The 22,272-nt window shown below is 35.3% G+C and overlaps 1 protein-coding gene across 11 annotated transcripts in view; it reads right to left on the bottom strand.

Annotated features, from left to right (window-relative positions):
• The window catches only part of PKP4 (plakophilin 4), a gene marked incomplete at its 3' end in the record, with an annotated part of 244,564 nt that overhangs the window by 61,525 nt on the left and 160,767 nt on the right, over positions 1-22,272 (bottom strand). For all 11 annotated transcript variants that reach the window (XM_079131753.1, XM_079131757.1, XM_079131756.1 and 8 more), the window contains one exon: positions 20,506-20,540. In XM_079131753.1, the coding sequence (XP_078987879.1) occupies positions 20,506-20,540 (35 nt within the window). The remainder of the gene's footprint in view (positions 1-20,505; positions 20,541-22,272) is intronic.

The following is a 22,272-nucleotide window of genomic DNA, read 5'->3' as shown; positions in this document are numbered from 1 at the left end:
AAGTAGTAGGTTGTATCTAAGAAAAATATTAGTGGGTAAGGAATAATAATGCTGTAGGGCTATGAAAATCGGATCCATTATCCACCTCAGTAAGCTCACAGTAAACAATGAAATACAATGTGATTTATTTTATATTTTTTTGTAATGTATATCCCCCATATACAAAGTATATAAAACATGACTACCAAAACGACCGCACTAAAGAATCTGAAGTTATTAAAATGGCTCTGCTTTGTTAATCTGTGTGCCTTGCTGTTTATACTGTGTGGAGAGGAAGGGCTGCGCTGTGTAAAATCACCATGGAAACAGGAACTTGGAGATTTTTAGTATATACAACCTGGTAACTAGTCTTTCATAGTCCAGCACATGCTATAACTTGACACTGAGTTCTTCTGATCTGTGAGTTGCTAGGGAGTTCAAGGATTTGTTCTTATGTAAAGATGGTGTACTGTGGGTTCTGGTAGGAGTCTTGGGACAATGTGTCATATAATGTAAAGGCAGATGATACTCTGCCTTTAACTCTGTGGCCTGTGAGTTGAGGTTAGGCTATAATATCCAGGGTCAACACTTCATCAGAACTTCCTATTTTGACTGAAGGAGTCCATTTTCCACAGAGGTGCAAAAATATGCCAGTGCCTCCTATCACTAAGGAAGAGCTGTGGGCCCAATTCTGGAAGAGGACCTGGAAGACGGCAGTGCAAAGATTTCTCCTCTTCAGTACCTTCAGTGAAACTCAGGATGTATCTCTGTGGGAGGCAAACTAATTATCAGAGGGAATAAGGTCATTGGAAAATACTGTTTTAGAGTAAAAAGGTAAATATTTTAGGCTGACAGAAACATGAAACACCAAAAGTTCTTTGGTTCACAGGAGAAAATGAATGCTGACTGGTATTTTAGGAATATTACAGATACTTAGAGTTTGTTGACTCAGACTATAAACTACTATTACATATGATATCTGAGTTGGGTATTAATGGAAGTAAGAGCTAGAAGAAAAAGGCAGAAAACCATGATTCTTGAAACTATTTCTAATCTGTTTCTCTTGAGTATATCTAGGTTCTTGGGTCTTATGAATATTTATATTATCTTTTAAATATTAATAATGTCTCTAAAACTTTACTCACCTAGAAAATGTTATATGAAATGGCTTGGGAAACAGAAACCATTAATGAAGTATTTTCTGGTTCACTTTAAATCTTGCTCTAAAAATCAACTAGAATGCCCTTGAAATTGACTGTTAAAAGTTTGTCTGCCTGGATTCAATGTTCTGGTTTAAGTAAACTTTGTATCTGTATAAACTGGCAAAGTGGTGCTTTGATTTCTACATTAACAAATATGAAATGTATTTTAGTTTTGTATATCACCAGAAAGATGCCTTATTCAAAATATAAATATATTTATATTTCCAAATTCTATTCAAGAATACAAACCATCAATAATAACTTCCAGAAAAAAAAAAAAAAACTGATTAGGAATTTCTATAGGTAGTCATATTATAAAACGAGTATTTATTAAGTATTTTTAGTCTGCATACAGGGGTCACATGTACCATAGAAAATTTATCTTTTATATCTGTAAAAGGAAAAGCAAGGAATTAAGAAATATAAAGATGAAAAGAAATAGACCAGAAGCACAAATTGTCCAAAACCAAGTTTTACAGCTATCGTTCACAAATGCCCACAGGGCTCTTGTTTTCTACAGCAAAAGTTGGAAAAGAGACTAAATAAGAGATTCATTGTGATCTGAAAAGTTGTTAGCCTATGGAAAATACAATTAAGTTCTCAAAAGTCACTCTGGAATATTTTATTTTTCAAAGACACATTTTATTCCTTTTGGGGGCAAAATGTTACCAAATACAGATATGAGAATATCTGAAAATGGGAACTATATGATACTATATTCTTTGTTAAAAGACAAAATAAACAACAAAAAAATTCTTCTTAAAAATACTATACATGAACATATAAAAGATGATACACGCTACAAAAAAATTAAACTTTTCTATATTTATCTTCTGGTTATCTTTTAGGTAAACTTTACTGAGATAAAGCTAAATGAAGACTAATTGTGGCATAAGAATGATGTTTGAAATATAGATGGTAGCCATTCCTATGTTTCCCAAAGTAAACTGAGCAATTAAAGCTTAGTGTGTTGAGGAAGTAGTGAAGGAAAAAGGAGAGTTTTCAGACTTGACAATTTATATTGTATTTTAAATAGTTAATATAACATTTCCTCCCATATCTCTAAAAGCACGAGAAAATTTAAATATTTATTTGACATGTCTGTGTCAAACATAAAATGTTAAAGGCTAAAACTGGACATCTAATTTTCATATAAAGTGCTATCTCACTCCATTTTATGCTTTTGTGATGTGTTCCTATATTACACAACTGGCTCAGGATCAGTCAGATAAATGTTTGCTAAAGTAAAATGCTAATATTCTTTGGTTGTGGCCCATGCACAAACATAGTGATAAATTTGTAATTTTGAAATAGAAAGGCTGAACTCTAAACCCTATTTAGTTGTTCTTGTGTATTCAACAACCATGGGAGACTGGTTCAGGGACTCCCTTCCCCCAAATATAAAAAGCTACGGATGCTCAAGTCTTTTATATAAAAGGATGTGGCACCTGCAATTATATACATCCTCTTGTACACTTTAAGTCATCTCTAGATTACTTACAATACCTAATACAATATAAATGCTATGCAAATCATTGTTATACTGACTTGTTTAGGGAATGACGGCAATAAAAAGTCTATATATGTTCAATAAAGATGCAACCACTGTAGGCCTACACAGTAGCATGAGCAACAATATAACATTAAAATACTTTCTATCTTTAGTTGGTTGAATTTGTGGATGCAAGAGCTGACTGTAAAAGTAATTTTGCTTGATAAAAGTTCACTTAACAAAATCCTAAGTATACGGAAAACACAAATGGTATCTATTGGCTCAGAAACTCATGTCATCTTTTCATAATTAATTTCTTTCTACTATTTATGTCAGGAATAACCCTTCAGAATATGGTCAAAATTTGACTCGCTTTAACATGTCACTCTTATGTTCCACTTTAACTCCAATATTTCAAATGTTTATTAAAAAATTTACACTTAAGTTGCTTACAATTAAAGTTTTCAAACACACAAATAAATGTACATAAATAAAAAATAGAAAATGTGTAAATCACCGCCCAGATTTAATACTTATCAACATCATTCCACACTTTGTATACTCCATTTATCTCTTTTTCCTTTCTTCGTTACAGAATTTAAAACAGAATCATCATATGTGTTCCTTTCAACTATAAATATTTCCATATGTGTCTCTATAAAATAAGGACATTGCAAAACCTTAACTATTTCATAATGCTATATAATGACTTCATATTCAAATTTTCCTGATGTCTCAAATATATCTGTTTAGTTGGCTTGCACCAGTCAGGCTGAGATAAAGTACTTTGTTTTTGAGTACAATGGTCACTTAAGTCCCTTAAAATAGACGGGAGTTGTGACTCTTTCACTTTCATATTCCTGACTCACTGAGGGAACCATAGGAATAAACTTTTAGCCTGCTTAGTAAACTGAATGTTTGATTTTTTTTTTTTTTTTTGTATGGTGTGTTTACATATTCCTCTAGCTTCAATATTTCTTATAAGCAGAAAGAGCTAAAATCTTTCAGGACAAACCTTTTGGTCAGAGTACTGTATGGCTAGTGTGGTGTGCTTTACAACATATAATATTAAAACTTTCAGGGTTGCTAAGATCAGTTAATTCAGGTAACGACATTGTAATTCTTTGGTCAAGTTTACTATCAACCTTTCTTTTAATGCAGTGGTTCTCAATGTCAGCTGGGTTGAAGGATGAAATTTAATTTAAAACCTATTCCTGCCTGAGTCCCACACCCAGAGAATCCAATTCAATCAGTCTAAATTGTAGCCAGAATATTGGGATTTAAAAAAATCTCATCGGGAGGACTGAGAACCTACAGGGTTTGGCACCCACTGATCATCTCTGCTTGAATTACTTCACAAGGGTTCGACATTTGGTGATTTTTTCAAATTATATTATTCTTTCTACATTTATCAGCAAGAATTTTTATGGCATATTTTAGATGACTAGTGATAGCTACAGTTATTTGGTTACCTGGCATATCATTAATCTATCCAGCACAAGTGGGATAAAATTAATTCTTTTCCTTTTTTTAATTTTTATTGTAAACAAATGGGATACATGTTGTTTCTGTTTGTACACACAGTAACAGCATACCATTTGCATAAGCATACATTTACATAGGGTAATGATGTTTGAATCATTCTGTTATTTTTTCCTTCCTCCCACCCTTCCCACCACTCTTTTCCCTCTATACAGTCCCTCCCTTCCTCCAGTCTTGCCCCCCCTACCCCCATTATGTGTCATCATCTGCTTATCATGAGATCATTCATCCTTTGGTTTTTTGAGACTGGCTTATCTCACTTAGCATGATATTCTCCAATTTCATCCATTTGCCTGCAAATGCCATAAATTTATTATTCTTTATAGCTGAGTAATAGTCCATTGTATGTGTGTATGTATATATATATATACACACCAGTTTCTTTATCCATTCACCAATTGAAGGACATCTAGGTTGGTTCCACAATCTGGCTATTGTGAATTGAGCAGCTATGAACATTGTTGTGGCTATATCTCTGTAGTATGCTGATTTTAAGTCCTTTGGGTATAGGCCAAGGAGTGGGATAGCTGGGTCAAATGGTGGGTCCATTCCAAGCTTTCTAAGGAATCTCCACACTGCTTTCCAGAGTGCCTGCACTAATTTGCAACCCCACCAGCAATGTATGAGTGTACCTTTTTCCCCACATCTTCTCCAACACTTACTGTTGCTTGTATTCTTGATAAACGCCATTCTAATTGGGATGAGATGGAATCTCAGTGTAGTTTTGATTTGCATTTCTCTTATTACTAAAGATGGTGAACATTTTTTCATATATCTGTTGATTGCTTGTACATCTTCTGTGAAGTGTCTGTTCATTTCCTTAGCCCATTTGTTGATTGGATTATTTGTATTCTTGGTGTAGAGTTTTTTGAGTTCTTTATAGATTCTGGAATTAGTGCTCTCTCTGAGGTATGAGTGGCAAAGATTTTCTCCCACTCTGTAGGCTCTCTCTTCACATTCCTGATAGTTTCCTTTGCTGAGAGAAAGCTATTTAGTCTGAATCTGTCCCAGTTATTGATTCTTGCTTTTATTTCTTGTGCCATGGGAATCCTGTTAAGGAAGTCTGATCCTAAACCAACAAGTTGAAGATCTGGACGTACTTTTTCTTCTATAAGATGCAGGGTCTCTGGTCTGATTTCAAGGTCCTTGATCCATTGTGAGTTGAGTTTTGTGCAGGGTGAGAGATAGGGGTTTAGTTTCATTCTGTTGCATATGGATTTCCAGTTTTCCCAGCACCATTTGTTGAAGAGGCTATCTTTCCTCATTGCATATTTTTGGCACCTTTGTCTAGTATGAGAAAATTGTATTTATTTGGGTTTGGTCAGTGTCCTCTATTCTGTACCATTGATCTACCTGTCTATTTTGGTGCCAATACCATGCCATTTTTGTTACTATTGCTTTGTAGTATAGTTGAAGTTCTGGTATTGCAATACCCCCTGTTTCATTCTTCCTGCTAAGGATTGCTTTAGTTATTCTGGGTTTCTTATTCTTCCAGATGAATTTCATGATTGCTTGCTCTATTTCTGTAAGGTACATCTTTGGGATTTTAATTGGAATTGCATTGACTCTGTATAGCACTTTTGGTAGTATGGCCATTTTGACAATATTAATTCTGCCTATCCAAGAACATGGGAGATCTTTCTATCTTCTAAGGTCTTCCTCAATTTCTTTCTTCAATGTTTTGTAGATTTCATTGTAGAGATCTTTTACCTCTTTGGTTAGATTGATGCCTAAGTATTTTATTTTATTTTTTTTTTTGAGGCTATTGCAAATGGGGTTGTTTTCCTCATTTCCCTTTCAGATGTTTTGTTGCTTGTGTATAAAAATGCTTTAGATTTATGGGCATTGATTTTCGAGCCTACTATTTTGCTGAATTCATTGATGAGATCTAGAAGTTTTCTGGAGGAGTTTTTTGGATCCTCTAAATATAGAATCATGTCATCAGCAAATAGTGACAGCTTAAGTTCCTCTTTTCCTATTCGTATCTCTTTAATTTCTTTAGTCTGTCTAATTGCTCTGGCTAGAATTTCGAGGACAATGTTGAATAGAAGTGGTGAAAGAGGACATCCCTGTCTTGTTCCTGTTTTTAAAGGGAATGGTTTCAGTTTTTCTCCATTAAGAATGATTTGGCCATGGGCTTAGCATAAATAGCCTTTACAATGTTCAGGTATGTTCCTACTATCCCTATTTTTTCTAGTGTTTTGAGCATGAAGGGGTGTTGTATTTTGTCAAACGCTTTTTCTGTGTCTCATCCTTAAGTCTATTGACATGATGGATTACGTTTATTGATTTACGAATGTTGAACCATCCTTGCATTGCAGGGATGAACCCCACTTGATCGTGGTGCACACTTTTCTTAATATGTTTTTGGATACGGTTTGCCAATATTTTGTTAAGGATCTTAGCATCTATATTCATCAAGGATATTGGTCTAAAATTTTCTTTCCTTGATGTGTCTTTTCCTGGTTTGGGTATGAGGGTGATATTAGCTTCACAGAATGATTTTGGTAGGGTGCCCTCCTTTTCTATTTCCTGGAATAATTTGAGAAGTATTGGAATGAGTTCTTCTTTGAAGGTCTTGTAGAACTCGGCTGAGAATCCGTCTGGTCCTGGGCTTTTCTTGGATGGTAGGTTTTTAATGGCTGCTTCTATTTCATTACTTGATATTGATCTGTTTACATTGTGTATGTCCTCCTGGTTCAGTTTGGGAGGAGCATATGTCTCTAGAAATTTGTCAATGTCTTCGGTAGTTTCTATTTTGTTGGAATACAGATTTTCAAAGTAGCTTCTCATTATATTCTGTATCTCAGTGGTGTCTGTTGTGATATTTCCTTTTTCATCATGAATTTTAGTAATTTGAGTTTTCTCTCTCCTCCTCTTTGTTATGTGGCTAAGGGTTTGTCTATTTTGTTTACTTTCTCAAAGAACCAACTTTTTGTTTTGTCAATTTTTTGAATTGTTTCTTTTGTTTCAATTTCATTGATTTCAGCTCTGATTTTAATTATTTCCTGTCTTCTACTACTTTTACTGTTATTCTGTTCTTCTTTTTCTAGGGCTTTGAGCTGTAATGTTAGGTCATTTAGTTGTTGACTTTTCATTCTTTTCTGGAATGCGCTCTGTGCAATGAATTTTCCTCTTAGTACCGCTTTCATAGTGTCCCAGAGATTTTGATATGTTGTATCTTTGTTCTCGTAGACCTTTAAGAATTTTTTTATTTCCTCCCTGATGTTTTCTGTTATCCATGTTTCATTCAATAGCATATTATTTAGTTTCCAGGTGTTGGAGTAATTTTTGTTTTTTATTTTATCATTGATTTCTACACTCAGTCCATTATGATCTGATAGAACACAAGGGAGTATCTCTATTTTTTTACATTTCCTAAGAGCTGCTTTGTGGCATAACATGGTCTATTTTCTTTTTTTTTTTTTTTTTTTTTTTTTTTTTTTACATGGTCTATTTTCGAGAAGGTTCCAAATGTTGCTGAGAAGAAAGTGAATCCGCTCGCTGATGGATGGAATATTCTATATATGTCTATTAAGTTTAGGTTATTGATTGTGTTATTGAGTTCTATGATTTCTTTGGTTGGTTTTTGTTTGGAAGATCTATCTAGCGGTGGCTTAAAGTCACCCAGAATTATTGTGTTGTGGTCTATGTGTTGTGGTCCTGAAATTGAGAAGGATTTGTTTGATGTACAGGGATGCACCATTGTTTGGGGCATAAATATTTACTATCGTTGTGTCTTCCTGATTTGCTTAAGCAGTATGAAATGTCCTTCTTTATCCCTTCTGACTAACTTTGGCTTGAAGTCCACTTTATCTGATATAAGGATGGAAACCCCGCTTTTTTACTGAGTCCATGTGTGTGGTAGGTTTTTTCCTATCCTTTCACCTTTAGTCTGTGGATGTCTTTTTCTATGAGATGAGTCTCTTGCAGGCAGCATATTGTTGGGTCTTTCTTTTTAATCCATTCTGCCAGACTATGTCTTTTGATTGAGGAGTTTAGGCCATTAACGTTCAGGGTTATTATTGAGATATGATTTGTATGCCCAGTCATTTGGGCTTATTTTTGATTTTTAAGTTGGCTTGGTTTCTCCTTGGAGTGGTTTTTCTCTAAGGTAGTTCCTCCCTTTGCTGACGTACATTGTTGTTTTTCATTTCCTCCTCATGTAATATTTTGTTGAGAACATTCTGTAGCTCAGGCTTTCTATTTGTAAATTCTTTTAACTTTTGTTTATCATGGAAGGATTTTATTTCATCTTCAAATCTGAAGGTGAGTTTTGCTGGGTATAGGATTCTTGGTTGGCAACCATGTTCTTTCAGAGCTTGAAATCTGTTGTTCCAGGCCCTTCTAGCTTTTAGAGTCTGGGTTGAGAAGTCGGCTGCTATCCGTAATGGTTTCCCACATATGTAATCTGATGCTCTTCTCTCGCAGCCTTCAAAAATCTATCTTTATTTTGAATGTTAGGCATTTTCATTATAATGTGCCTTGGTGTGAATCTGTTGTGATTTTGTGCATTTGGTGTTCTATAAGCCTCTTGTATTTTATTTTCCATTTCATTCTTCAGGTTTGGGAAATTTTCTGATATTATTTCATTGAAGAGGTTGTTCATTCCTTTGGTTTATATCTCTGTGCCTTCCTCAATCCCAATAATTCTTAAATTTGGTCTTTTCATGATGTCCCATATTCTTGGAGATTCTGTTCATGATTTCTTACCATCTTCTCTGTTTGGGCGACTTCATTTTCAAGATTAAATATTTTGTCTTCATTGTCTGAGGTTCTGTCTTCCAAGTGGTCTAGTCTTTTGGTGATGCTTTCCATTGAGTTTTTTATTTGGTTTATTGTCTCCTTCATTTCAAGGATTTCCGTTTGGTTTTTTTTGAGAATCTCTGTCTCTTTGTTGAAATGATCTTTTGCTTCCTGCAGGTTCTCTTTCAGCTTATTGGTATTATCATTCATTGCCTGCATTTGCTCTGTTATCTCATCCTTTGCTTCACGAATCATCTTAATCATGTATAATCTGAAGTCCTTTTCTGACATTTCTTCTAACATACTGTCATTGGATTCTATTACTATAGAATCTAGATTTGTTTGGATCATTTTCTTCCCTTGTTTTTTCATGTTGTTCATGTATCTTCCCCTCTAGTGCTGCAGATCTGGGGTATTGCAGATTTCCCCCTATAGGCTTATAGTGGCCCTATAGGTTTCCAAAACCCTTTCTTTAAGGGGAGATCAATATTAGCAGTGCCCAAATCAGACACTATGCAATCCTAGACCAAATAGCCCCTATGGGGACAATAACAAAATTGCCATAATAAACAAAATGAGGTCAAATGTTATCTTCGGTAAAACAAACAGGTATACAATAATGTCTGCAGTTTCTGATGGAGGACAAAGAGGATGCAGAGGGATGAAGAATATGACTGTTAATGGGATAATAAAAGAATATTCAGAAGTTCTAGAAAATAGAAAGGGTGAGAGTGTAATCAAAAGAAATCGGATGTTAGCATGTAAATAAGGGAGAAAGCGACTCTGAGGGAACAGGTAAACAGAAGGAAAAGAAAGCAAGAAACGTAAAGAAATAAAAACTTAAATTTTTTTTTTAAAAAGGAGAAAAAAGAAAATCTACTGTATAACAGTCATATAGTAATGAAACCTCCCAGTGTTCAGTAGCCTGATGCATGAGAGGTACCTGACATTGATCTTCAAGTCTCCAGCAGGCATTTCAGGACGGGAGTTGCCCCACCTAAAGATCAGAGCTATAGCTTTCAGGATTATCCAAGATGGCCACTCTGGCTTCAAAATGTGTTGGCAAATGGGGAGGTGCAGCTCAGGGTGTGGACATGGTCAGCTAAAGGTCCTGGAGGCGGGGTACAGTAGGTCAGGTAGGGGTCCTGGAGTTTGGGTGTATTTGATGTGTTTGCAGGATCCTGGAGGCCCGGTGCAGTTGGTCTGGGGTCCCGGTGATAGGGCGTAGTCAGTTGGTCTGGGGGTCCTGGAGGCAGGGAGCAGTCAGTTGATGTGAGTGTCCCAGAGGCAGGGAGTGATCCGTCGGGCTGAGGGATCCTGGAGACGGGGCTCAGTCAGTCTGGCCAGGGGTCCTACGGGGCCTGGCTGTTGTCTCAAAATGGTGGCAGCCACATGTGATCAAACCTGCAGGTACTGTAACAGTGAATGGAATTCCAGGCAACAGCAGGCAGCTGGTGCTCCCCTGGCGGTCGGCGATCAGTGTGCTGACTGCTGTCGGAGGATCGGGAGGCTTAATTCTTTTCTTAATGACTAGTTTCTAGGATGAGACAGTGGTTTCCAAAATTTGCACACTTAATCACTTGGGGACTACTTAACAACTATCTTTGACTGGTTTCCACTCTGAACTCTCGAATTTGATTGTGTGGGCTGAGTCCTGGGAATCAAGGTGCCACTAGTGCCAGATGTGGTGCCGCATGCCTGAAATCCCAGGGATTTGGGGGATTGAGGCAGGAGAACCTCAAGTTTAAGGCCAGTCTCAGCAATTTTGCGAGCTTCTGAGCAACTTAGTAAAACTGTCTCAAATAAAAAATAAAAAAAGGGGTTGTGGATATTGCTTGGTGATAAAGCACCTCTGAGTTTAATCCCTGGTATTGTCACCCCCCCTCGCCCCCACCCCCAAAAAGAAACACAACTCCATGGATGACTCTAAGGTTCTAAGGTACCATAAAGTTTGGGAATCTCTGGAGTGAGATAGTGAGGTGTTGGTTCTCTAATGACCTCCAATGATGATGAAGTAGTTTGATTTCTGCTTGTTTTGATAGTGGCTATTGCTTTTTTGTTGACAGAAAAATATATCCGATCCTTCTGAGCTACATATGAAGAGAGAAGAAAGTAAAACTAAAAGGAAACATTAAGACAATTTTATTGAATTCTAAGATATGGTTACATTCCAGTCTCCATAAGAACTGATCAAATAATGGAATGGTCAGGGGTATGCTGAAGTTTCCATGGAATGTTAAAATTTAAGAATATTTAACAATGATTTTTTTAAGTGATTTTATTGTTTCATCTGTCCACAAACCTAATGATATAGGGAAATTTGAAACAAGTGATTTTTAAAAAACTTAATGACATTAAAACTTAAGGTATTTATCAAGATTATGTTCTTTGTATGTGTGTGTTAGGGACTTCTATCTCTGAGATATACCCCCCAGTCCCTTTTCATTTTTTATTTTGAGACAGGGTCTGGCCAGGTTGCCAAGGCTGTCCTTGAACTTGTGATCCTCCAGCCTCAGCCTCTTGAGTAGCTGAGATTATATGTGTGTATCACCATGCCAAGAAAGATTTATATTCTTGTACTCTGGTAACATAGAAAGCACACATTGGAATAATATTTGGTATTAGTAGGGGCATAGATTGTTAAGCATTTTTGGTGGGCAAACTGACCCTATGTAGTAACATAAACATACAGACACTGGGCTGGGGTTGTAGCTCAGTGGTAGAGTGCTTGCCTAACATGTATGAGGCACTGAGTTCAATTCTCAGCACTGCATATAATAAATAAAATAAAGGTCTATTGACAACTAAAAACATATGTATATGCATATATATACACAGAGAGAGAGAGAGAGAGAGAGAAAGAGAGAGTGAGAGGGGAGAGAGAGACTGTTGCCCAGCAGTTCTACTTAGAGGAATCTATTTGACAGACACACTCAGATGTGCATTGTTTGTCAAAGTGAAAAACTGGAGAAAAAACTAAAATATCTACTTATAATGGACTGGGTCATATACAAAATTTCAAAATAATGGATAATACTCAGTCATTAAAAAGGAGGAAGCATATTTTTATGTACTCACATAGAAACACAGTTTTACAATCCTGTTAAAGGAAAAAAAACTGTCACAGAAGAATGTATAATGTATGCTCATTTGCATTAGAACAAATCAAAACCAAATGTGTGTGCATATTCATACACACACACTTGCACTCACAGTTTGTATTTCATTCCAGATATTCATATATATATATGAAATAGATATATAAATTGTGTGTGTGTTTGTGCTTCTAGAAGCGGGGTGCATGGTCATGGTATGGGAACATGTGAGAATGAAGCAAATTTTTACCTTTCACTCCAATTACTTCTAGACTTTTAACTTAAAAAAGAAAAAAGACAAGAAGCATCTTATTTTCATAATAAAACACTAAAAGAATAAGAACCACCTTAATGGTGGCAGTCTGGATCTACAGCTCTGTTTGTGACATGAAGACCACCTGACAAGACTATATGAATATAGCAGGTCCACAACAAATAAGGGATGTTTGAAAAACTTGGGACTCCAAGGTTTTAGAAGAAATTCTTATCCTCCTGGTATTTAGAAGAGACACAGGAGGGAATATTTGATAAAATTTTATCATTTGTACAATTCATAGCCATAATAAATTATAACATCTCAGATCTTCAATAAAATAATAGTCACAGTAGTCCTTTATATATGATTGCAGATCTAATAGCTCTTTATGAATATACACAATACAACATAACTTCCTACTATATCTCCTTTATAAATTCCGTACATTTCTACTGAGGCATAAAGTGTTCCCATTTAAGTTCATGTCTTCTCTCATGATATGCTGATGCTTTTTTGTGTTGCAAATGACTTGCTCCAGATGGAGGAAAAAAGAAAAACTGACTTAAGTCTAGTCTCTCATTTATCTTTTATCTTTACTACTTGTGTGTGTTTTTAAGCTCACTCTGGTTGCAGAAACTTGTATACGTTTTAGAAACAAAATTTAAATACATAAACAAAATGCAGACTCTTCTGCTGTATTCTTAAATTTAGCAGTATACATTAACTACTAATGTCAATGTAAACCATGTGGTAATGACTTAAATGGACAGCATGTTAAAATCATGGCATTTCAATACATGTCACACAATAAATAAATGCTGTACTCTGAAGGTAAATAATTTAATTAGTTTAAGATACCTAGTTTACTCCAGTTGTCCTTCCCTTCCACATTTATTGTTAAACATCAAAACTCCTTGCTGCATTAAATTGTTCATATTTTCTTGCCTATTCATCCAGAATAATCTATTAATCTCTAATGCCTTCCGGCCCAACCAGAAAACTCCTCCACGTTCATTATCCTCTTTACTAACTTGTTGCTTAATATCAGAAACGCCAATCTGTTTTGGCCTCTTATATTTCTTGCCTATGAACACCAATATCTCATCATTTAACATTCATCAATTTCTTTAGCACTCTTTTCTTCTAGGGACCATGTTAGTGTTAAAAACAATGGACTGGGCTTGCTGCTGGTAGGAGGAGACCAGCCTTCCAGTCAGTTCTGCAATGTGGGATGCTCCTGGTCTAATCTGTAGGGAAGAGGAAGGGAGATTCTGAGGCTCATTTCCCTCCCTTGCACTTCATAGACAAGTACTGAAATTGGCAACCTCCCAGACGCTAGTAATTTTTTTTTCTTGGAACAGAAAAACTGTGAAATTGTGACTTGTAGCAAATTTCATTTCACAGGATGTGGCTGGAGGATTTAACTACCTACCAATGATCACTTTGACAAAAGAACTCAAATCTTTGGCTTCAACATATAGCTTTTTTCTGATGGTTAGCATGCACTATAATAGCTATTTTTATGACTCAATTGGTTTTTTTTTTTTTTTTCCTTTTCTTGAAAGTGTTAAATCTAGGGTTTCTTTTTCATGAGTATTTCATATAGTATTTTCCATCATGGAGGATTTTATAAGCATGGACCTGGCATTCTTGCTTTCCTTAGTTCCTTACCTGTTATTCTAGTATATATTTTCAATGATTTTGATACTCATTTTCTATTTCATTATATATTTTCTTAAAAGACACCTCAAACTTCGAAAGACTATGATATGATACAAATACATAACATGTTAAGAGCTATGAAGAAGTGAACAATGAAAAACGACACAGCAATAAAACAAACAGAAGGGAGCACAAGAGAACATTCCCTCTGAACTCCTGCTCCAGCAGAATACATGAAGTTATTAGAAATGAGAGGCCAAGGAAAAGACAAAAGTTGAGGAACAAAACAATCAACTTTTCTCCTCATAAAAGAAAATAAGATGTGCAATGATGTTTTAGAAAGCAAATATGTGACACTGGTAAGCTAGAAAATGCAGAATAATGAGGAGAGAGAAGGCAAAAGGCAAGATAATGATGCAGCACAAATGTGTCAAGTAATACAAGACCTGAGAGAGTAAAAATGTTTGGTAGACCTGGCAGGTCTTCCTCATTCGTTAGGAACTATCTCTTTTCAGCACACATAATGAAAAAACTTTGGCTTTTTATTTTCAAACAGCCTACCATCTCTAGTACAGACTAAACCCAAACAACTATCCACAAAAAAACAAGCAAGCTAGATTCTCCTGAAGTGAATTATAAAGAAATGGAAATCTTCTCTGCCTAAGGCATTCTAAGTTCTTCCTCAGAAAATGCTGCTGCAGTAAGTTAGCTTTTTAAAAACCAAAATTCAGCAGCTGAGCTCAGTTTTCGGCATTTCAACAGAATGTAACATCTTGAAGACACCTGAGTAGGCAGTGATCTCTCCTGGGCAGAAGGCATCAAACCAGCACCTTGCTAACAATTCACCTTCTTGCCGAAAGGCTTTTAAAAGGCTAAGCTTTTCAAATCAAATTTGTAAAACCTTAAAAAAGGGAGAGAAAAGGCGGTGAAACTGTCTGCAAGTGAATGTCCAAAATATAAAGAAAAATGAGAACAATAACAGACCTTCAATCCTAATTCCTTTTGTGTAGTGCTTTCTTACCTAGGAAACCAAGAAAATGAATAAAGACATGGTTTTTGTCAAAAGCTAGCCAAAGACAGAGTAAACTAAAGACCTCTTAAATATTTAATAATTTTTCACATTTAAACCAGCCTTGCTCATTCTAAGTAGGACTGCCGCATTTTATACCGAGAGGATTTTCATACTTCATTCTCTATCTCTGAATGCACACAACAATAAGTTTTACAGTAATAAGTAGCAGTAAAACTGTAATTTTATCCCAATAGCTAACTTGGAAAGGACATCTATACCTACTAGAAAAAGAAACATGAAAGAAATCAGATTTACTCTTATTCATAAAATCAATTTTCACTTTTTATACCCTTGTAACTATAGCTTATTGTCATGGTTACAATTAAGATGCCATTAAGTATGGCTGAAAAGCAGACAAATTTAAAAAAACACACAACAATTCAGTTAAAATATCAGGAAATACAGTTGTGATTGTTGTGTTTGGAAGATAATACTTTCTCCCCTGCCCTCAAAAGAAAAGAAGGATAAATGTAACTCCTAGGTCTGGAGATTGTACCCTGAGAAAAATAAGGGCATATGCAATTACTAGGGGCCAACTGCAGACACAGCTGTGTCAGGACAGGTGCAGTCCTGAAGCTGTATTTCCCGGCAGCTATGGAGAGTGTTTTAGATAACACTTGATTGCTACCTATTTAATTTAAAATATATTTAAAGCTTACATAATAAATATATATCTTTCTATATCTTTAATATATTAGTAAGCATACTACATAGACTAGTAATGAAAAGTAAAGGAAAAAAACCCAACTAAAACAAAAAGGTGATTTTTAATTTAAAGACTAATACTAAGCACATAATAGTATAGTTGATACTTTGCTATGACAAATCCCCTGAAGATGGTGGTCAAATGACTGCAGCTTAGTCAATGAGTGGGTAGAAAGGATGTCAAGCCCCAGATATTTCAGCCCCTATCACATGTCTTCACAATCAAAGCTCATTTTCTCTATATTGTAACCAGACACATAATTATACACAGTGCCTGCCTGACTTTTGGTAGTTAAAAACCTAAACGTGACCTCTCTAGCTCTGCTAAGCTAGTGCACAGATTGCTGTGGGTAGAAGGAGTGCTTTGTGGAGAAGCCAGATGATTCTTCAGATCCACTTTAGGTAGCCTTTCTGGCTGGCACTGTATTTCCTTCCTGGTTCTGGCTAATGCTGGACAATTCCCCCTGTCCCCCTCCCACCCCCAACTCTGCTGCAACTCCAGGACTCTAACAAAACCTCTTGCCCTTTTGCCCTCTCTAGAGATGGTGGTAGTTCCTGGGCATCAATAATCTCTTGGGTGCCTCATCACCCTGTTAAATCCCTCAGAACTTCTTGCCCAAGCTGTCCTATCTATAAATCCTCTTGATCAAATTCCTGTATTGAACTACCTTGCATGGGTTCTGTTTTTCCAACCAAACCCTGACTGATAGACATAGCTGTTGCTCTTGAGCTACAAAGAACTCCTATCTATCAAACACTAACCCTCCAACAGAAAAGGGAACTCTATAGGATACTTTTACATTTTCTAGACAGAGATAAAAATGATGACACTAATGAGGAACTATCAGTATCAATCTCATATACCTGGAAGGGGGGAAATTAATACAATATTTTGGGAAAGCAACTTGACTACATACAGCAACAGCCTTAACAAGATTGATATACCTTAAATAATTTTCTTCCTAAAAATCTAGCCTGAGGTAAATAAAAGTAGTTTTATATACAGGGATGTTTACCACAGTTATCTATAACAGTGAAAAAAAGCAGAAACAACCCCAAAGTCCAGTAATAGGGATATACATAAATATGGTACATACTTATAATTTTCCTCTATGGTATTTTCCCACCAATTTTGTAAGTGTATTTGGTTGTTGAAGGCGCTCAAGATATATTTCTGGAATAAATTATGCAGAATTAAACGTGAACTCATACAAGAGTTTTATATTAAAAGGTAGATACTTAGGACAGCAAAAACAGCAAAGTACTGCATATATAGTAACAAGTTTGCTTAAAAATGTGTAACATACTTATATGCATAGAAAGACTAAGTAATAAGGTTGAATATAATTTTTATACTTTTCTGTATTTTTTAAGTATCTTTTTTTTTTTTTTTTGGGTGCTGAGGATTGAATCCAGGGCCTGTACATGTGAGGGAAGCACTCTACCAACTGAGCTTTATCCCCGGCCCTCCAAATATCTTTTGATGAATCAATCTGTCCATATTACATTTAGAATTAGGAGGAAAATTATTTTTAAAAAGTAAAAAAAGGTTGATGTGAAGGCAGCTGATAAGGTTAAAATACAAGCTCTATGACCTGTACCACTGCTTGAAGAACTGAAACTAAAAATTAACCAAAAACAAAAGGCATGCTACCATCAGGAAAATATAAATCAAAACCACAATGAGACACTACTTCACACCCACGAGGATGGCTGTAATCAAAAAGATAATAACAAGTGTTGGAGAAGATGTGGAGAGAAATCACAACTCTTATACTGTACTGGTGGAAATGTAAAATGATGCAGCCACTCTGGAAAAACAATCAGGTGGTTGCTTAAAAGACTGAACAGAGTTATCATCTGACCAGCAATTTGACTGTTAGATATGTACTTGGAAGAAATGAAAACATACGTCCAGAACTTATATAAGAATGTTCATAGCAGCATTATTTGTAATAGTCCAAAGGGGAGACAACCTGAATGTCTGTCAACTGATGGATAAGGAAAATTTATTATACCTGTCCAACGTCATACTATTTAGCCATAAAAAGGAACAACAAGCTGATACATGTTATAATAGGAGTGAATACTGAAAACATCATGATTAGTGAAAGGAGCCAGTAATGAAGGGTCACATGTGGTCTGATTCCATTTACCAGAAATATCTAAAGTAGGCAAAGCCATAAAGTTAGACATTTGTGGTTGCCTATGACTGGGAGGTTTGGGCAGAGAATGGTGGTGATTGCTAATTGGTATGTGGTTTATTTTAAGAGTAATGGAAATGTTCTAAAATTTATAGTGATAATGGATGCACATCTCTGTAAACATACTAAAAAACAAGTATTCAGTTTAAATGGTAACAGTATGGTATGTGAATTATACCTCAATAAAGTTATTATATAAAAAGAAAAACAGAAGAAACTATAAGGGAAACAAACTGAATTCACATCATGTGTGTCAAATACACAATAAAAAAGATGTGCAACATTATGGTAAATGTCATGTTGGGCTGTAAAAGTGTTAAGAGCATTGTAAGTCAAGTTAAAAGCCAAAAAAACTTCTTGGGGAGTTTTAAAAACTTACAATTTTTTGTGTATATTTCTTCCAAAATATATATTTTGCTACTAAACTAAAATATTTACTTCAAGTATTTCTTTAATACATGCAGAGGATTGGGTGTGTTGTAGGCACTGAGGCAGAGAGAAAAAAAAAGGGCCATTTTCTAAGGGAATAGGATTTAGTTGTGAAGATAATATAACACAAATATTCCTGATGGGGTGAAGCAGCATTTGTTATGTGTTCATGTATGCATATATTCATTCACTCTGGGTGAACTGCCTAGGGTCTACCATTCACAAGGCCCTTGGAACACTTTGTTGAACAGGGCAGATGTTGTGCCTGTCCTCAGTCATGAACTTACATACTGTGACACAGTGGAGTGTGCATCTCATCTAACTCTCTCTATCAGGCTCTGTTGGATTTCAGACCATTTTCTCAATAACTCCCAAGGAGAAAAAGTGGCAGCTTCCTACACACACTCTGAATTTCAGCCTTGCTCTCTAACTCGGCTGTCCCTTACCCATAGCACTTCGACCCATGTCTGAACCACATAATAATGTATCAATCTGCATGGAACAATTAGTTTAATAGAAGTGTTTTTCTTCACCTTTGGTTAAGGGCTTTCTTTAATAATCACATTTATAAATGCTTGCTGAATGCTTTCAATTGCTCTCCTTTCATTAGCTCAAATCCATACATCTAGAGCACCCCCTAAAATTGGCTCTGTATTCTGATTCGTCCAGTTGTTTCAAAGGTACCACTAACTGATTAAGCCCAACACCTCATGGTTACCACTCCAAACTAAATGCAACTCCAAACTAAACACCTACTCCATATGGCCTCACATACCAAATTCTGTAATAAGCTTTCAGCTGTTCTTTCTTATCACTCATTTTTCCTCCCTCCAGTTCATAGTTCTGCTGCTTCTCACAAGGAATGCTTAAATTATATGAATTTTGCTTAAAAGATTTTCAGGGTCTCCTTATAATCACCAAGTCAAGGTCCTTGGTACTTAAAATTTCTACAATCTGACTCAATCAGCTTTTGCACCTCTTACCATCTCCCCAACCAATTTAAAAAGTTTCCATGTGACACATCTATTGTCTACTGTCCAGTGACAATGCCCTCTCCACAGTCTGGCCACCTGTGAAGGCCAGGTGTACTCCAGGCCCATCTTCTCTGCAGAGCTATTTCAGAAGTGAGCTATTTCTACTAATGTTCCCCACATAATACTTATTTGGCAGTTAACCATATATTATTTCATGGTCTGTCTTTCCTTGTACTAAACTGTTATTTGTAAATCTTAGGCAGCTTTTCACATGTCTCTGATGCATCAACAGTTTGAATAAACACTATATCGGGACTAACTTCTCTGTAAAACAGCAGAGTGCTTGAATACACTATAAACAACAAATGCAGATAAACTGAGATACTAGGCATTTGGTGATCTAAGTTTCCCTCAATTCAAGCCTTGTTTAGAAAGTGCCAAAGTGTTTAGATATCTAGGTCTACTCTTTAAGGGTGGGGGGAGGAACACAAGTCATCACTGTCTGACATAGTAACCAGCACGTGATGTGAATGAACAATAAACACTTATTGAATGAAAACTGATAAGACATCAAATATTTGTGATAGAGATAATTTATCTTTTTGTATGTGGTGAATTTAAGATAAAAAGAAAATACAAAAAGATAGCTTTGTTAAAACCTGCCAGACTATTTTTAGACTAACAAATTAGAAGTTTCTAGATATTCTATATGGAGTTACATAAAGAAAATGAACATTTCAAGCAACTTTTCTCTGAGTATGAGAAATACTATGAAAAGAAAGATCTGATTTATATAAAATGATTAGCCAACTTGCTCAGATTATATAATATCCTATTTTCCAAAGTCATCTCTCTGTTTCCTTATGATGGAAAAGAAAATTTTTAGAGATAGGGTTGATATTAAAAATACTGCTATACAAGTCTTTTTTATAGTTGACATATACAAATGTATTCAATTATGTTACATTTAAGCATATTAACAATTACTACTTCAAATCAAAGTAGCTCAATACTATCATTATCAAAGGATTTGCTTGGCTTACTTTATCAGCAGATAATTAATTAAAGAGCAGGCTAAGTAACTGCTTTTGTGTGTATGCGTAAAACATAAAAATACTTTATTGTAACAATAAAAAAAAAAACATACCTGTTGATCTCCAAGGAAATGACTTCTCAGTTGAGCTAGAGAAAAAGAAGGAAAAGATGGGAACTTTATTTTCTTTGTTATAAAATTTAACTGTGAACTTATTAGCATACAAACATGTAAATTTTCATGTTCAATTATATAGAGTATAAAAACCTCAAATAAAAATGTAAAATTCCTCTTCTAAGTAAGTTAATTTTTTAAAAAGTACTTAACCTTCCACATCAATTTGAGACAAACTATTTTTACTTGGAAGTTAAAAATATTATAAAATATTTATAATTATTAAAATTATAAAGTGATACAAAATTTTTCTTGAATAAGACAAAATAAAGTAGCACAACTACATATGACATTCATGGTACTTAAATGATGTACTGTATTATTTCTGTGATAACATGAAAACTCTATATACAACATATACATTTTAAGAACCCCAAATGGCTATTAAGAAGTTCATTTATTTTATTTATTTTCAAAGGAAACCATCAGATACTACAATTAACATAAAAGTTAATGGGGGTCAGTTTTGAATCAAATGTTGCCTTATAAAATTAAAGTATATCGCAGAACTTTACATAAAAAATAAGATTTTATAAGTCAAGATAAAATTTTAGTTATGTATTTTCCTTTGCTTATAGCATATGTATTTAAAAGTTTGTACATAAAAGCATTGTGGTGTGCTTCTCTATTTCTCCCTGTCCTGACCCAATCAGGGAAATTATGGTGTGAGAGGGACAGTGTACTAGAATACAGGAACAATAGACTGGATTATTAAGCATTTATTGAGTAGATTAAGCACTTCAAATATATCATCTCCACTTCATATATGTTATCTTTAAATTATTCACAACCATCTTGTAAAGAGGTACATCATTATCTTTATTTTACAGGTAAAACATATGATGGCAACTAGAAATGCTAAGATCAAACCCAGGATGGTCTGATTCCAGTGTGTGTTCTTAAACCTGTATGGCAAAAAAGGTATGATCCCATTTTTGCATTACACATGAATAGTTGTACAATATGCTTAAAAAGAGGTCTACAAAAGTTAAAGCAACAAAATGCTATTGGTTATTTCTATGGGGGTAAGACCAGGAGGATATATTTCTTTATAAACATTTGTTTAAATTTTTCCCCCTGAAATTAGAACAAACAAACATAACACTCGAGTATTTTTGAAATTCTTATTAAATTTACAAAATAGATGTGTTCCTCTAGGCTTAAGGATTCACTCTATAAAACAAAAGACTGATTAGATGAAGGGAAAAGTTCTTTCAGTGCTATAGTTCTATTTCATAGTTCTTATTAACTCCTTGATATTTTCCCCAAGTCATTTAAAGGGTTAATGGAACTCTTGCTGATTGAAAACCCTAGATTCAGTAACAATGGCCTAAACTTCAATTTTGTGTGTGATTTGCCTTTTTTTTCATCAGAGGCACAGCAGCTCACATCTCAGGACCTTGAACTGTACAGTCAGGGGCACATGAATAGAGTCAATCAGTTAATGCTAATCTTCTCCAGAGTTCCACTGATGTTCCTTTATCAGATGCAATCTTAACTGATTTCAAAAGGGACTGATGGGTGAAGAAAAGGAAAATTTGGTCAAATATCAGTAATGGCATATTTGTCTTGCTCCTGAGAGTAGGTCACCACTGTCTTGTGGCTTCAAAAGTGGTTCTCAGCAGGGCACAGTGGCGCATACCTGTAATCCCAGTGGCTCTGAAGGCTGAGGCAGGAGAATCAAAAGTTCAAAGCCAGCCTCAGCAA

This window comes from Sciurus vulgaris (assembly GCF_902686455.1).
Source record: "Sciurus vulgaris genome assembly, chromosome: 3".
Lineage (NCBI taxonomy): Eukaryota > Metazoa > Chordata > Mammalia > Rodentia > Sciuridae > Sciurus > Sciurus vulgaris.
This window is presented reverse-complemented; position numbering and strand designations above follow the sequence as displayed.